Source organism: Musa acuminata, chromosome BXJ2-5 (genome assembly GCF_036884655.1).
Source record: "Musa acuminata AAA Group cultivar baxijiao chromosome BXJ2-5, Cavendish_Baxijiao_AAA, whole genome shotgun sequence".
In the NCBI taxonomy this organism is placed as follows: Eukaryota; Viridiplantae; Streptophyta; class Magnoliopsida; order Zingiberales; family Musaceae; genus Musa; species Musa acuminata.
The window spans coordinates 39,115,178-39,131,155 of record NC_088342.1 but is presented as its reverse complement, the minus strand read 5'-3'; the positions used below and the strand labels follow the sequence as shown (position 1 = coordinate 39,131,155).

General features: G+C 39.3%; 2 protein-coding genes across 2 annotated transcripts; both read left to right on the top strand.

The window, feature by feature from the left end:
- The first annotated feature begins 302 nt into the window (after positions 1–302).
- On the top strand, positions 303–5,967 carry LOC103985804 (enolase). Its single transcript, XM_009403645.3, has 17 exons — positions 303–458; positions 701–764; positions 1,109–1,173; positions 1,678–1,725; positions 1,832–1,918; positions 2,006–2,086; positions 2,175–2,276; positions 2,363–2,443; positions 2,522–2,596; positions 4,081–4,143; positions 4,244–4,324; positions 4,458–4,652; positions 4,747–4,797; positions 5,208–5,296; positions 5,370–5,421; positions 5,521–5,577; positions 5,671–5,967. The coding sequence occupies exons 1-17, from the start codon at positions 393–395 to the stop codon at positions 5,749–5,751; spliced, it is 1,338 nt and encodes a 445-aa protein (XP_009401920.2). The 5' UTR covers positions 303–392; the 3' UTR covers positions 5,752–5,967.
- A 2,626-nt stretch (positions 5,968–8,593) lies between these two features.
- LOC103985805 (very-long-chain aldehyde decarbonylase GL1-10) lies at positions 8,594–11,835 on the top strand. Its single transcript, XM_009403646.3, has 5 exons — positions 8,594–9,004; positions 9,395–9,717; positions 11,238–11,385; positions 11,469–11,501; positions 11,608–11,835. The coding sequence occupies exons 1-5, from the start codon at positions 8,675–8,677 to the stop codon at positions 11,674–11,676; spliced, it is 903 nt and encodes a 300-aa protein (XP_009401921.2). The 5' UTR covers positions 8,594–8,674; the 3' UTR covers positions 11,677–11,835.
- The last annotated feature ends 4,143 nt before the right edge of the window (positions 11,836–15,978 follow it).

The following is a 15,978-nucleotide window of genomic DNA, read 5'->3' as shown; positions in this document are numbered from 1 at the left end:
AATGCCTCGTGGTTCTTTAAAGGATCGATCACATACGCTCGCTAATCTCAAAGCACTCATAATTACCGTGGAGATTCTTAATTAGTGATTTCCGTGTATTAAAATTGTTATGAGGGTAAACATATAATTTAAATGCTTTGCAAAAATAAACACTTAAAGAAGCCCGAAAATTACAAAAGCCGGGAAAAAGGACATAAAAATCATCGATAACTGTGGTCAAAACCGTGGATCGCGTTCCTCGAATCCAACGGCTCTTCCTGGCTCGGCTTCTCATCCGTCCGTCTATAAATGCTTCGCCGGCCTCACATCTTTTCACCTACGCACAGTCTCTGCCTCATCGCTTCTTTTCTTTCTGCGTCCCCGATCGAGCGAGAAAAAGGGAAAGGGAAAAAATGGTGACGATCAAGTTCGTGAAGGCCCGTCAGATCTTCGACAGCCGTGGAAACCCCACCGTCGAGGTTAGATCCGTATCCTTCTCGCTTCGATCCGCCATCTCCTCCTCCTCCTCCTACTCATCATAGGGTTTTAGGGTTTTTAGATCTCTGGCTGTGACTCCTTATGCAGTGAAGGATGCCTCAATAATTATATTTTCTTGTGTCAGATCTGATTTATCTGCTTCGGAATTGATGAAAAACCACCCATACCCATTTTTTCTTCTTCCCCCTTCTCTCTCTGAAAGCGGTTGTCGTGTTTGTTTCAGGTGGATCTTCATTGTGATGATGGGACCTTTGCCAGGGCTGCTGTCCCCAGTGGTGCATCCACGGGTAAATGATCGCACATCATTTCTTTGATCTTTTGTTATTTCTGTTTGTTTTAAAGATTATGTCGTTTTGGTATACAAAAGTGGTGTCTTTCATGAAAAGATAACTGTTCGAGGGCTTCGATCTTCGATAAAGACGATAACTTTACCGTATTTGGCTATTGCTTGCGTAAGCTGGTTTATTGTGCACATCTCAAGTGGTGAAAATAATATAATCATTATGTGATCGTGCTAGTCTATTCTGGTTATGGATTATCGATTTTTGAGTGCTATAGTTGAATAGCTGTTTTCCTCTGCTTGTTTTATGTCTTTAAGAACACACTAATTGGAAATTTTTTGATATTTAAGGTGTATACGAAGCATTGGAGTTGAGAGATGGTGGATCGGATTACCTTGGGAAGGGTGTCCTCAAGGTTATGTTTCGACTTCTCTGCTTGAAAGAGTTCTATCTCTCCTTCAAGTGATTTCTCAAGTTATAAATGTTGTGGCATGACTTTTAATAGACTCTTGTTAGATCAATCAAATTAATCTACAACCTATATGATTTTACAGCATTAACTCACTGGTTCGAAAATTATCTCAAGAGTAGTAACCCTAAGAGAGTATGAAACTATTTTAACATTTGTTCATTGATTTTTTTTTTTGTTTTTCGGTCTTAGTATCCTCTCGCCAGCATTTGAACTATTTCTACCATCTTTTGAGTGGCACCCTAACAATTGCATAAGCTAGTTGTGATAGGATCTAATAATCTCTTTTGTAGAACTAATTATGTATTCATCTTTTTGGTTTAGATGTCTGAAGCTTATAGCCTATTTTAAAAATAAAACTATCATATTTGTTAATGTTTTTGGGATTTTGATTCCTATTGTGTATGAAGTTGGAGAAGACAATAATGTTAAACGTTATTTTTGGCTCAGGCTGTTGAGAATGTGAATACTATAATTGCTCCAGCACTGATTGGCAAGGTATGCAAAAGACTATAAGTTTGGTGCACTTATTTGGATTATTTTTTACTTTAGATTAAACTGCACATTGGTAGTATAACCAACATTCATGTGCATAACGTTGCAGGATCCTACTGAGCAAGCTCAGATTGATAACTTCATGGTCCAGCAGCTTGATGGCACACAAAACGAGTGGGGCTGGTGCAAACAGAAGGTAATATTCTGCTATTGAAACATTATTTTATACATGCTGTATTCTTTTTCCATGATTCACCATCCTGGTTGGATTTTTTTGCTTCAGCTTGGTGCCAATGCTATTTTGGCAGTATCACTTGCTTTATGCAAAGCAGGTGCAAGTGTGAAGAAGATTCCTCTCTATCAGGTTTGTAAAGTGATTATGTTGTGTGAAATTGGTAGTAATTGGTTAAACTTCTTATTGTCTGATATGTATTTCTTTCCCTGAAATACAGCACATTGCAAATCTTGCTGGAAACAAGAACTTAGTTTTGCCTGTGCCTGCATTCAATGTTATAAATGGAGGATCACATGCAGGGAATAAGCTGGCCATGCAGGTTATTATTCCCATGAGCTATGTGCTGAGCAGTTGCATATAATATTAGTTATTATGCTTATCTTTTTTCTTTGGTTATTATAATAGGAATTCATGATTCTTCCGGTGGGGGCCTCCTCTTTCAAGGAAGCCATGAAGATGGGCGTGGAAGTTTATCATAATTTGAAGGTTTGTAACATAGTATTTTTGCCAATTTCTAAACTCTGATTCAGAGAGCATCGTTTGACACTCATTCTCTTTTTTTAGGCTGTCATTAAGAAGAAGTACGGACAGGATGCCACTAATGTTGGAGATGAGGGTGGTTTTGCTCCCAACATTCAGGTCTGCTGTGCATTTTGATTCTTATATGATTGCCTCCTGCCTTTTCCGTGAAGTTTGTGATGTGGCATAATTCGTGCAACATGTTTAAATAGAGTCTATGTAGATGCAGTTATCTAGAGTGTACTATGTTTCTGTAATATATATTATCAGTCAGGTAAATTATGGTTAGAGCAGTAGCAGCCGAGCAAGCAAATATGTCGGGCATCAGGAGTGAGCCTGCAAGTTGCAACCTTACCCCATGAGCTTAACAGCCTCTCTTCTACTTGCTCTGTGTTGATATTTTCCATTATTTTAGGTGATGAAGATACTAGGACATTCTGTTTTCAGTCTGCAGCATTTTTTTGTGTTTCTGGTTTCAACTGCAATGCATCAGCTTTGGTGCAAATGCAATTTTCTCTTCTAATCTTAGGGTTAGTTTGACAACAAGTATGGCTGATTTGTTGCTGCTGTATGGTCATGGGCAAGGATGTCACTGAAGCCTTGTGACTGATTATTTGTATCTTGTAAAAGTTAGCAGATAAAGTTTATTGAAGTCTAGGTATGTTGATCAAAGTATTTTTTTGGCAAGATAAAAGATAAAAAATACACTTTTCCTTTTATTTTATATTTATGCAAGTCATTATTGATCATATTTATTAGTAACATCTCATCTCATATTACCCCATATTGTATTTTTTAAAGCTTGCAATATTATACACTTTTGCTTCTTTACAGGGTAATAACTGAAAAAGTTCTTAGTGGCCACTTGTTTGATTTTCTGATAATAAAGTTAGTGCAACATTTGTTTCTCTTTTTGAAGTGCATTTGTTCTTAGTGTATATATAGTTTGTCTTCTGGTTTTAAAGGTAATGTTGCATTTGGTACTTAACTACTTATCTGTTAAAGTTGTTCTGGAACCATCTAGGATTGTTGTAATGGAAGCATTTTTTTAGGCACGACAGTTGTTTGCCATGTCTAGTTTTTTCACAAACTGCTGCCATAGCTTTCATTGCTCCTCTGAAGTCAGTTTTGTGGCTTATTAGATAGAAATCTCCTCTAACGTTGTGTCGATGTCTAACCATACACATACGAGTCTCTTACAGCATACATGCTTTTAATTCTAAAGCTTGGATACTCCTGGGCAAATCATTTGCTGTTGATTTCTAAACTTTATGAATATGTTCGGAAGTGGAAATTCAGGCTGCCAAATTTTAGGATCAAGTTGGATTCAAGTTCTCATTGGCTAAGATTTTATTTTTTTACTTTTTGTTGGTTAGTAATTTTAGTGTTAATTTTTGCACTGTTAATGATATTTGACACCTCATGCCTACTTTAGTTGGCGAACAACATCAGGCAATGAATGCTTAATTGTACCTTGCCCTGCAACACATTGCATTCATGCTGTCAGAATTTTTTTAGTTGAAGTCAGAATTTTTTTTGGTTAAAAATATCTCTGTCATCTATGGGAGTGATCTCACACATATGTATCCATTTTTCAATTCCAGGAGAACAAGGAAGGTCTTGAACTTTTGAAGACAGCCATAGCTAAAGCTGGTTATACCGGCAAAGTATGTACTATAATTTGTGTTTATTTCCATGTACATGTGTTCCCTTACAAGTTTTGAGTTCTAAATTTCAGCTTTTGATTGTTCTTGTCTATTTCTGTAGGTTGTGATTGGCATGGATGTTGCTGCTTCTGAATTCTATAGCGAAAAGGATAAGACTTACGATCTCAACTTCAAGGAGGAGGTAAGAATGCTTTTGTTGGTTAACTAAAGTACTTTTTTCTCTAAGTCTTAGGATTATCTTAAGTTTCCCTCATGTTTGTTTCATTTCTTGCCTATTTTTACATTTGGTGATGTGAAAATCTCTGTTACTGCAGAACAATGATGGTTCTCAAAAGATATCTGGAGACAGTCTGAAAAATGTCTACAAATCTTTTGTCAGTGAGTACCCCATCGTATCAATTGAAGACCCATTTGATCAGGATGATTGGACCCACTATGCAAAGATGACAGAAGAGATTGGAGATAAGGTGCAAATTGTTGGAGATGATCTTCTCGTTACCAACCCAACAGTAAGTTTCTATTAGGAAAAGACTAAAAATCTAATGTATCTTAAGAATATTCCTATTTGAGATCTGAAATCTTTTGTTCAATTTACTTCTGCAGCGTGTTGCCAAGGCGATAAAGGAGAAGTCATGCAATGCGCTTCTTTTGAAGGTATTGTCTAATGATTTTATCGTTGTTCCTTTGTTTAGGGATTAGGAGGTTAATTATCTGGTAGGATTGTGGATGAGGGAAAAAAAAATCAAGTTAGATGAACATAGAGGTTGTATCTGATTAAATATACCAGTTGGGCTGGCTGCTTAGAACCTGCAATCAGGACAGTCCAAGATGTGCTGAGAGAAAGGATGCAGTAAATTATACCCATTCTTAGAGTTGGTATGAACGATTGTAAGAGGATTTCAAGAACCGTAATTATTCATGCATTGGTATGAACCATGGTACCAGACTTGAATCCTTACTAAAACCTGGCTTGAATAGTTTTCTTGATGGCATGTAAGATTCTTAGCATTGGGAGGGTATCCCCTCTTGCAACATAATGTTATTCTATTTGCATGGCTGTTTAGGTGAATCAAATAGGGTCTGTTACCGAGAGTATTGAAGCTGTCAAAATGTCTAAACATGCTGGCTGGGGAGTGATGGCTAGCCACCGGAGGTACGCTTTTAGCTTGTGTATAATTTTTATTAGCATCTGTAGGTGATTCTCACTCTGTCTTCCCTTGTTATAGTGGTGAGACGGAAGATACTTTTATTGCTGACCTCTCGGTTGGTTTAGCTACGGTATGTTACATTCATCGTCACTGAACCATATGATTTTTGTAGAAACAGCGCTTGTTCTCCAACAAGTCTGTTGTTTGAGAGATGATGATTCTTAAACAGGGCCAAATCAAGACTGGAGCTCCGTGCCGCTCTGAGCGCCTTGCTAAGTACAACCAGGTAAGTCATCACGCCATATTATGATATGAATACCTCTCTACATAGCGATTGATGTGCCATGTTACAACATTTCTTTTTGTGCGGTGAACACAGTTGCTGAGGATCGAGGAGGAGCTTGGTGCTGCAGCCGTCTATGCGGGAGCAAAGTTCCGAGCACCTGTGGAGCCCTACTAAAACGGAAGAGCCTGATGTTAAAACTGCCTAGTTTTGATTTCGGCTTTCCTTTTTTACCGGACTAAAGTTGATTTGCTTGAGGAATAATTTCTAGTTCTACACACTGCAGTCTTTCATCGGGAGATGAGTTTGTAACGTAAAGATGCGGACCAACGCATGCAAATAAGTGTTTTGCTTTGTACTGGAAATATGCACCAGGAAATATTTTTCTTGCTATCCTTTCTTTGCCAGTTATCAGAAAAATCTTTCCATTTGCCGTATCTGCAGGCTTTTCTGGTAAGGGGATTTAAAATTCATCCATTTTTAGCTACTTTCTATTTTTGTTGTGAACTCACTTGGTATGATGTATCGTGCGTCGCATGTGGCCTATTTAATTCGTAACGATGGACAACAAGCCCTTTTTAATTCATGAACTGTGTAGTCTTTCCATGCGATCCATTGGTTGCGTTGAGTCGGTGGGTCTGTCGGTCAAACCACATAATTTATGATAAAAAAAAATCTATATATATTTCTCTTTGTTTGTTATAAATAAAAAGGCATAACTATTTTAACAAAATTTAAATGATCTAATCAATTTAGCGTCTGTATTTCTAATTATGTTACAAATTGGTTTTTAATAATTACTTTTTTTTATTTTAAGTGATCCGATCGGTTGATCGAACCGAACCGATTGGAGGGGTTTGGTTCACCTTTTTTCCCCCGTCCGGCCAACCGGTTTGATCCGTGTCCGATGACAATGGTTCCATGTGAGACAGCTTGGAACCAACCCAAATCATAGGGAGAAATATTGTTGATCGATGGATGCAGAATCCATGACAGAGTATCACGTGTCTTGATGAGCGACATGCCGCTTCACCATCGAAGGGACTGGTTTCAGTGTTCTTCTTTACGGTGATGGAGTAGTTTGAACCACATTGTTTTGTCCGCCGAAGATGTGGAATTTGGGAATCACCAGAAAACAGAAAACCCAACGTCTGCATGCTGCATTAAACTTGTGCCTGCAGGACGTCCTTTTCGAATTAATTTGACTCAGCCCGATATATGGAGTGACTGTCTCTTTGGTTATGTTTCCCGAGGCTAACACTTCATTTTTACCTGCTTACATCTGTCCAAGAAAAAATTATTAATTATTCTATGATAATTATACGATATTTATTAATTATTATATTCTATTACTTGTTATATGATATTTATTAATTATTAATACATTACATCTACAACATCATGATAGAAATATACATAAAATAATATATATATATTTTTTTTTTATTCTCAATCAATCTATCATCTATCAATCATATATTTGATTAGTTGATTTGTTTATATAATTTAAGTAATTGATTGTCTCCCTCAAAACTTGTATAAATACTCATCACCTTGATGGATAAAATTTATCCCTTTTACAATCTATTTCTTAATTTTTCATGGTATTAAAGCTCCTCTTGCTTCGAGCAAGATTTTCTCTTCCTTGTTGTTCGGCGATAGCAATCCTTGTATCATTGTTGGTTGCTCGACGATCCTTTTGTTGATTTCGATTGCTTCTTCGATCACACCAAGGATGTTAATGCCCTTGGGGACGTTTGATCGGGCACTCCCACTTCATCCATGATATGGTCCTCTTTTCCGATGGCTAACTTGCCCTTTATGACTCTTGGGACGACGCATCTCTATCTTTGGGATCTCTCCATTAGTACCGTCACTTGTCATCTTTGGTATCTCTTCGTTGGTGTCACTACTCCCTTTGCCCTCAAGTGGCTGCCTCTTCTCCCTTGATCTATCTTGTCACAACCGTCTTTCTCCCTTCCTCCCTATATCGACGACTTTCTTTATGATATCCATTCACCCTCCCACGATGATCTACTACAATCACCCACCAACTTCAAGACAACTTTCGCCCTCCTTACACTCTCCTGTGGCCACGACCACTCCACCCTCCACATCTTTGTCGATGAAGTGCTCTCTGCCCCGAGCCACCCCCACTTCTTCCTCACCGATTATTGCACCTTGGTTGACGACTTATTTTCTTCGTATAACCAAATCACGTAATTAGATTAGCTATTCAAATATATGATTGATCCTCAAATCATTGATTGATTAAGGATATAAAGAAGCAGGGATATTATTCTATGTATGCCTCTATCATAATATTCTATCACATTATTTGAACCGTTAAATAAATATTTAATAAAAATATTTAATCCCATATTGATTGAAGAGTAGGGAAATCAAGGACTTTTAAACGTGTCTTTCGGAGCTTATGAGCTTCCAAATGATAAAATTGTAATCGTGTGAACAGGCCAAAAGCAAATAATTCCCCTAAAGGACGATCACATGTTGATTTATCAAAATTACATTAGAAGGACGGTCACGAAACCAATCTCACTTTAGATACGTGGAGGTGCCAACATAGGGGGTAGGTTTGAATAATATTTTATCACTTTTCTATAATAATAATAATAATAATTATTATTATTATTATTATTATTATTGTTGTTGTTGTTGGTGTTGTTGTTGTTAATTTTGTCACTTTGCTCACACCAATGATGATCACATGTTAGATTTATCAAAATTACCTTGGAAGAAGGGCCACGAAACCAATCTTACTTTAGATATGTTCAGGTGCTAACACAGGGGGTGGGGGTAGGTATAAATAATTTTTTGTCACATATATGTAATAATAATAATAATAATAACAACAACAACAACAATAATAATAATAATAATAATAATAATAATAATTATTATTATTATTATTATTATTATTATTGTTTGTATTTTTGTCACCCGGCTAATGCCCGTCTTCTTAGTCTCTGCCTATAAATCACAGAAGAGTTGATCACCACCAGAACAGCAGCTGCTTCAGAACAAGCCTCCACTGCCTCTCCTCCTCCTCCGCTCTTTTTTGAGCTTGGCTTCTGTTGCTATGCTGCCGTTTACGAGCATCGGCGAGGCGGAGGCGGCCCTGGGGAGGAACCTGACGGCGGTGGAGGGGGTCTGGTTCCAGTACTCCGCCGGCATGCATGACTTCTGGCTCTACGCCCACAACATCGTCTTCCTCCTCCTGGTCTACAGTGTCGCCCCGCTCCCCGTCGCCTTGGCGGAGCTGAAGCGCCCCAAGGCCATCCACAAGTACAAGCTCCAGCCCAAGGTCCACGTCCCCGTCGCCGACGTCCTCAAGTGCTACAAGAACGTCGTCAAGACCTTCCTCTTTGCCGTCGGCCCTCTCCAGCTCGTCTCCTTCCCCACCATCAAGGTACCCCTAACGACAACATTCTCGCTGCAACAACACATGCGTTCATACATCTCTTCATTTCACATGTAGCATTGTCTGTACCTTATATACTGAAGAATGATTAGTATTTGGTGGTGTTACATATCCCTTCCAAGAACTCCGGCCTCTAGCACACGTCGACGATTGACGTGACATGATGCAACGGGATATACGAGTATAGATCAAGTTTCCCAAGAAAAATGGAATCTTTGGGGTTGTGTAGCCCTAACTTTGACTCCATAAAGGATTTATCTTTCGTGTCCAAAACTGTTCTAATTCATTGTGTTGTCTAAATCGTAATACTACAGATTTGCACAGCGCACGGGCGATGTGGAGATGGAAGGTATGACTCGTTTCTTCTTCTGTTCGCAGTTGGTGGGGATTCGGACGGGGCTGCCGCTGCCGTCGGTGTGGGAGGCGGCGGCGCAGCTGGCCGTATACTTCGTGGTGGAGGACTACTTCAACTACTGGCTCCACCGGGCGCTGCACAGCCGGTGGGGCTACGATCACATCCACCGGGTGCACCACGAGTTCTCGGCGCCGGTGGGGTTCGCCGCCCCCTACGCCCACTGGGCGGAGGTGCTCATCCTCGGCTTCCCTGCCTTCCTCGGCCCCGCCATCGCTCCCTGTCACATCCTCGTCTTCTGGCTCTGGTTCGTCCTCCGCCACGTCGAGGCCATCGAGACGCACTGCGGGTACGTCTCCCTGTCCTTCATCCATCGTCGTCTTCTCATTGAGATGCATAACGCTGCAAATTAGATATGGTCCCGTTGCTACATGATCGAGCGACACACACTGCCGATGGCAGCAAAGGAGAAGGCTGGGCCTGAGACCACAAGTTTTGGTATCTTTTGCATCTCGTGATCCGCCAAGCATGCCTGTTCACGTGGTGTCTTAATCAACCAGCTTGCCTTACCTACCCACCTTAGTATGAGTATTTAAATCGTGTCCTCAACTCAATCGTGTAATCATTCAAACCATTGCATCGAAAACACCAAAGATTAAATTACTTTGACATGTGAAAGTAAATGCAAGTATATGATGGAACCACGGAGTTAAATAAAACAAAAAAGTATTAATGAGCTCAAACTTCTTTTAATTAGATTTGATAAGTGAGTTTAGATACTTTTAGTATCTCAATCTCTAAACTTTAAAAAAATATATTGACATCTCTATAGTTACGAAGGTTAAATGTATATATTTTAATTTATCATAACATCGTCGGTTTTACCGATGGAGACACAAAAACAAAAAGTAGAAAGGTAATTTTAATGTCTCAACTGGTGGTAGCGAACGATGTCGTTGGGGGCTACGGATGGCTATTGTAGATGAGGAGAGCGACAACAAGAGGTGAGAACTATTCTGTATCTACGTCGACGTCGATGTAGTTGCTGAGCGACGCCGCTCGACAACTGTGACGATGCCGATGCAGATGTCATGCGATGAAAGGGTCGCTCGATAACTACATCAACGTTGATGCAAATGTAGAGGGTCCATCACCTCTCGCCACCACTCTTCTCATTCACATCAACCACTCGCAATCCTTAGTGGCGTTATCTTCCGCCACCTCCAATACTGTTTATCACCATTGACGTCATTCGCTACCATAAATTAGAATATTAAAATTATTTTTTTACTTTTTGTTTTCATGTTTCTGTTGATAATACTGACGACGTAAAGATAAATAGACCTAGATGTTTTACTTCCATAACTATACGAGTACTAATAATTCGAGCTTGGTAGTGTTCATTAAACAATTCGAGCGTGGAGAGCGAAAACCAAATAATTATTCACACATAGTGTTGAGGTAGATGAGATTATTCTATCGTTTTAGGAAGGTGGTCAGATCTGGTCGCTTCTTCTTTGTCCTCAGCTGCGGATCCCACCTACTCCTCCTTCCTATTGAAATGCACTTTAGATTGAATGAGTACCCGAAGCTGGATTTGCGTCGCATCACTTCCAAAGATTCTCCACGTTTTATGCGCGCATCTGCCGAGAACAACTTGTGTCTGCATGCGACGGAAGAGAGAGAATCACAGAGGAAGAGCACTCGGTTACAGGAAGCACATAGCAAAGATGACACCCGGCTTTCTCGAGCAAACACTCGCTGTAGGAGCTTAAGATTACAGTTCAAGAGAGTAATCAGATGTTATTGCATGGGTTGGAATTATCTGATCGAAGCTTTCATTCTCGCTCTTCGTTGGTGTCTGTGCAGCTATGACTTTCCTCAGACTCCCACCAAATACATCCCATTCTATGGAGGTGCGGAGTACCATGACTACCATCACTATGTTGGAGGGAGAAGTCACAGTAACTTCGCATCGGTGTTCACCTACTGTGACTACATATATGGAACCGATAAGGTCTGGTAGTCTCATGTAGTCACGTAAACCTCCCATTTCACACATGAATCAGTGTTCTAAAACCCTTTTCTTATTCACTGCAGGGCTACAGATATCAGAAAGGACAACTTGCAAAGGTATTATTCTGCATCTTCTTCTTTTAGCTCTACACTTCATTTGTCATGAATGTTGACATATATATAATTCCCTGCTTTTGACTCGTTCTCATGTCATCTTGAGCAGCTGAAGGAGCAGGAGGAGGCAAAGAATCAAAATGGGGAAACGAATGGCATGTGGGAGAAGTATGATTGAGTGTTTAAGCTGTTGGCAGCCTTAATCATGTGGGTTATGAGTAAGGTTTAAGCTGTAGTCATGCTGATAGCATGTTATCCAGGGAAGCCTTTGCATCTGCAGTTGTAAGCTTTCAGTGCTCCATATTGCCGTATATAATGGGCACTCTAATTACCTCAATAGTGATGTCTGTGTCTGTGGTCGAAACACATCTTGCCAACAGTGCACCTTCGTACAAAGATCAAGGCACCTCATCTAGTTATAGCTTCAAAGATCCGGTCTTGCAGTATAGGCACATGCCTTGCTGTGTGATTATTTCATTTGCAGATGTTTGATCTAAAACTGGGATAGATTTTAGATTGTGCATTGCAAATCATAGCGAAGGAAAAGAAGAGATGCATCAGCCAATTGAACTTGCAGAAAAACCAGCACTCATCATGATCATTTCTGAGCTCTCTACCCAGCAGGCCAATGGAGGAGAAATATAGCACCATGAGCTCTTGCAAAAGAATATTCCACCTGATTTCAACCTCCAAAAGACTTTTTTGTCTTTCTGAAAAGAAAAACTATTTAATTACTCAATTGCAGAATTGAAACATACAAAAGATGGAAGGTTGGAAGCGCACTCTTTGCAAAGGCTGCTAACCCATTGACTAGATTATCTTTGTTTTCTTTGTGATCCTCCTTTCTCAACAATTGATAGGTACTCTTCGCAAAGGCTAACCCATTTAGAGTAAAGGATCATACCTAGAAATCATCCTCGGGGTGTTGTGCAATGTGAATTTTGAGGATTCTATTGATTGGGAGAGGGTGAAAGCACTTTTGCAGCCAACGAAGATCACATTTTTTATTGATGAGTAGGTGAGATACCAAATGTCTGAATTTTCTAAGGCTGGTTTCTAAGTTACTGGAGAGGGCAATAAATGCCTTTGATTTCAAGGTCAGATATCCCCATACTTGATGTAACCCAAAGTCTGTTTTCACAGTTGAGGAGAGGAATGAGTCTTTTAGCACAATTATATATATATATATATATATATATATATATATATATATATATATATATATATATATATATATATATATATTTTGATAGTTTGAAGGTCATGAATGTCAAACCCTCCTTTGGCTTTTGAAGAGGTAATTCCATCCTAGTGTTCCAAAAAATCTCTTTAGAGACTTGTGTGATGCAGTTTAAAATTTGGTTAGAGATCTTCATATTCATCGAGGATCGAGTTGATTAAAATAGATTTATGTTTTTTTTCAAAGCCTTAATTTTCTTGAAGAGGTCATCCAATTCGGGAGATGAAATTGATGCACTAAGTATCAATACATCATAATATATACCCAACTGACTTGAGATTTATGGAGAGGAATCATATCTACATCACGTATAGTTCTTTGTGCTCTAATTAGTTGGATCTATGGAGCACCGACACGTTGGTTTGGTGGCGGATCTAATCATGTTTTAGTTATTTATTTATTTATTTATTTTGGTTTGGTGACGTGGAGGCGTGAAATCTTAGGACTCTGCTTCGTCGACGAAATCTTGGAGGATTTCTTGGAACATTAAATCTCGACCACGTGTGATCGTCGGCGTGTAGCTCTGCCGCAAGCTCACCGACGTGGGCTGTGGAAGAGGCTTAGCCCCGGCCCCAAGTGGCCGAGCCCACCTGCGTCCATCGACCACAACACCACACGACCCATCGCTCGGGCCCTCTATTCTCGGATAGAGGGCCCTCTATTCCCAGATTGGAAATCTTCTCTGATAGCATATAACATTTCCAATCTCAGAAATCTGAGAGAAGTCCTCCCTCCTAATATATATAAATAGGAGAGAGATATGTTAATATATTAAAACTTCTTAAATAAAGTTTCTTCAATAAATCTTTTTATCTTCAATAAAACTTCTTTAAAGCTTCTTCATTGAAACTTCTTCGGTAATTCTTTTTATCTTTTATTCTTTCTAAAATGGTATCAGAGCAAGTGAGACGAGCGAGGCTCCACGGCCATCGAAGCTTGTCATTCATCACATCCCTTGCCTCTGCAGAGAAGGGGGGAACTCTTTCCCGTCGGACTCGACTCCCCTTTTCGTTTGCTGTACAATTTTCCCGTCGGACTCGACTCCCCTTTTCGTTTGCTGTACAATTTTCCCGTCGGACTCGACTCCCCTTTTCGTTTGCTGTACGGTTGTCCACCTCTGCCTCACTGTCAACTGTTGATCCTCAACTCCTGTTAAGAGCAAATCACTATAGGTTTCTTCTCTACTGTAGTTTTCTCCTCTACTATAGTATCGTTGTAGCTTTCTCCTCTATTGTAGCATCGCTCCTTTGCTGTAGTTTTCTCCTCTATTATAGCATCGTTGTAGCTTTCTCCTCTGCTGCACCTCTGCTATAGCTTCCTCCTCTGTTGCAGCTTCCTCCTTTGTTGTAGCATCAATGCAAAATCACTGCAGGTTTTTCATCTGCTGCGGTTTCTTCCTCTGCTACAGCATTGCTATAGCTTTCTCCATCGCTGTAGCTTTCTCCTCTGCTGCAGCCGCTGCCATCGTTGTCGTAGCCATCGCCATTGCTGTTGCAGCTATCGCCGTCATAGCCACAGCATCAGCAATAGCAGTAGTGATATGCTCTTGCCCTACTCATGAAGTCTCTTGCTTGTAAACCATTTGCTTTGCATCGATCTAAGATTGGTATCCTTGACAGGAGCACCATCTTGCGGGGGCATGATTGTAACATCTCATTAGTCCCACATCGAAAGTGGGCAATATGTATGATTGGCTTACATGGGTCTAATGAGTGTACTATGTTAACTCTCGCTTAAGCATGGTTAAACGATCAAAATAGAGTTATTGGCTAGTTGACTCATCAGTTTGATCACTTCTTTCATCGTTCATCAAGTTCTTGCATACAATTTGATGTTAGGAGAGGGATTCCTGACTCGACCTCTTCGATACTTAAGTTAGCAAGAGTTAAAAACGAGAGAGTCAGAGTATGTATGGTTTGCTTGCTTTAGTCTCGTTCGGCACTGGTTGGATCGAGTCTATTATAACAACTGATGTGTTACATGCGATGCGATGAGATGGATGCTAAAGTATGCTATATCACTTACTGTAAGACCTATCATCTTGACGTTTGGATCAAATCTTAATGGGTTAAATCAAATTAAATTATATTTTTGAATTTATTCGATTCAAGTAAAATAGTTCGAATAGAAATTTATTTGGATATACCAAACCAAAATAATTCAAAATCGATTAATCCAATTTAGTTAATCGATTAAATAATTTATAATTTTAAATAATATATATATATATATATATATATATATATATATATATATATATATATATATATATATATATATATATATATATATATATTAAATAAATTGATTTAATTCAATTAAACTGAATCAAAATCTGAGTTCAATTAGGCTACACAATAATATTTATAAAATCAAACATATTTTATTTATAAAATTAAATATTTGTATTGATTTGATTAATCGACTTGAAAGGTTAGAGTGATAAATTTATTTGAATTAATATTTTTTTAAATTAAAATCAATTTAATTCGAACAAATCAATTAATAATATACTCGATTCATCCATTTTAAATCCATTTAATTTTCAGATTCGATTATGATCTAAACATCTCCTATGCAGCTATATTACATACGCTCTCTCTCTCTCTCTCTCTCTCTCTCTCTCTCTCTCATCTCGATCGTACGTAGCTTTCTCTCTCTTAGACTTGAGCGTCCCAAAGAGTGTTAATAGTTAAAAATTATCATCTTCTTTTATTCATTTGACTTGTATCTTTCGAGATGAATCCTTTGATTGGACTAGCAAGCTATATCTACAACTACGTGGATGGATGACCTATACCTAATTAGGTGCATCTACCGACCTAAAGGAGGCATCAAGATCATTAATGACAAAGTAAGAAGGAAAAGAAGGATCTTAAGGAGGTGTCAAGATCTTGAAACACAAGTCTTTAAGGCTCATCTGACTTCTACCTAATCCAAACATACGAATAGATCATCTGAACAGTCGTAGCCACCGCTGTGTCCACCGGTCACCGTCACACTGTCGAGAGGTGGAGCTGTCTCTGTCTCCTGCACAAGCCTACACGTGACATGCCTCTTCACAAGAACGCATCGGAGGCGAGTGAGATGAGGTCGAGAAGCACCCGTCGCTCGTAAAGATGGTGATGCCTGATGCCGTTCGATGACAGCATCGCTTTTCTACTCTCTCCTCTCATCACAGTAGCAGTGTAACGAAAGGATAGCCTTCTGCACTCGGTTGACTGGGAAAAGTAGATCGGC

Coding starts and splice junctions, on each gene's coding strand:
- LOC103985804 (XM_009403645.3), top strand. CDS start 393: ATGGTGACGATCAAGTTCGTGAAGGCCCGTCAGATCTTCGACAGCCGT. Junction 2,277..2,362: donor GGAATAAGCTGGCCATGCAG/GTTATTATTCCC, acceptor TTATTATAATAG/GAATTCATGATTCTTCCGGT. Junction 2,597..4,080: donor GTTTTGCTCCCAACATTCAG/GTCTGCTGTGCA, acceptor TTTCAATTCCAG/GAGAACAAGGAAGGTCTTGA.
- LOC103985805 (XM_009403646.3), top strand. CDS start 8,675: ATGCTGCCGTTTACGAGCATCGGCGAGGCGGAGGCGGCCCTGGGGAGG. Junction 9,005..9,394: donor TCTCCTTCCCCACCATCAAG/GTACCCCTAACG, acceptor TTCTGTTCGCAG/TTGGTGGGGATTCGGACGGG. Junction 9,718..11,237: donor GCCATCGAGACGCACTGCGG/GTACGTCTCCCT, acceptor GTGTCTGTGCAG/CTATGACTTTCCTCAGACTC.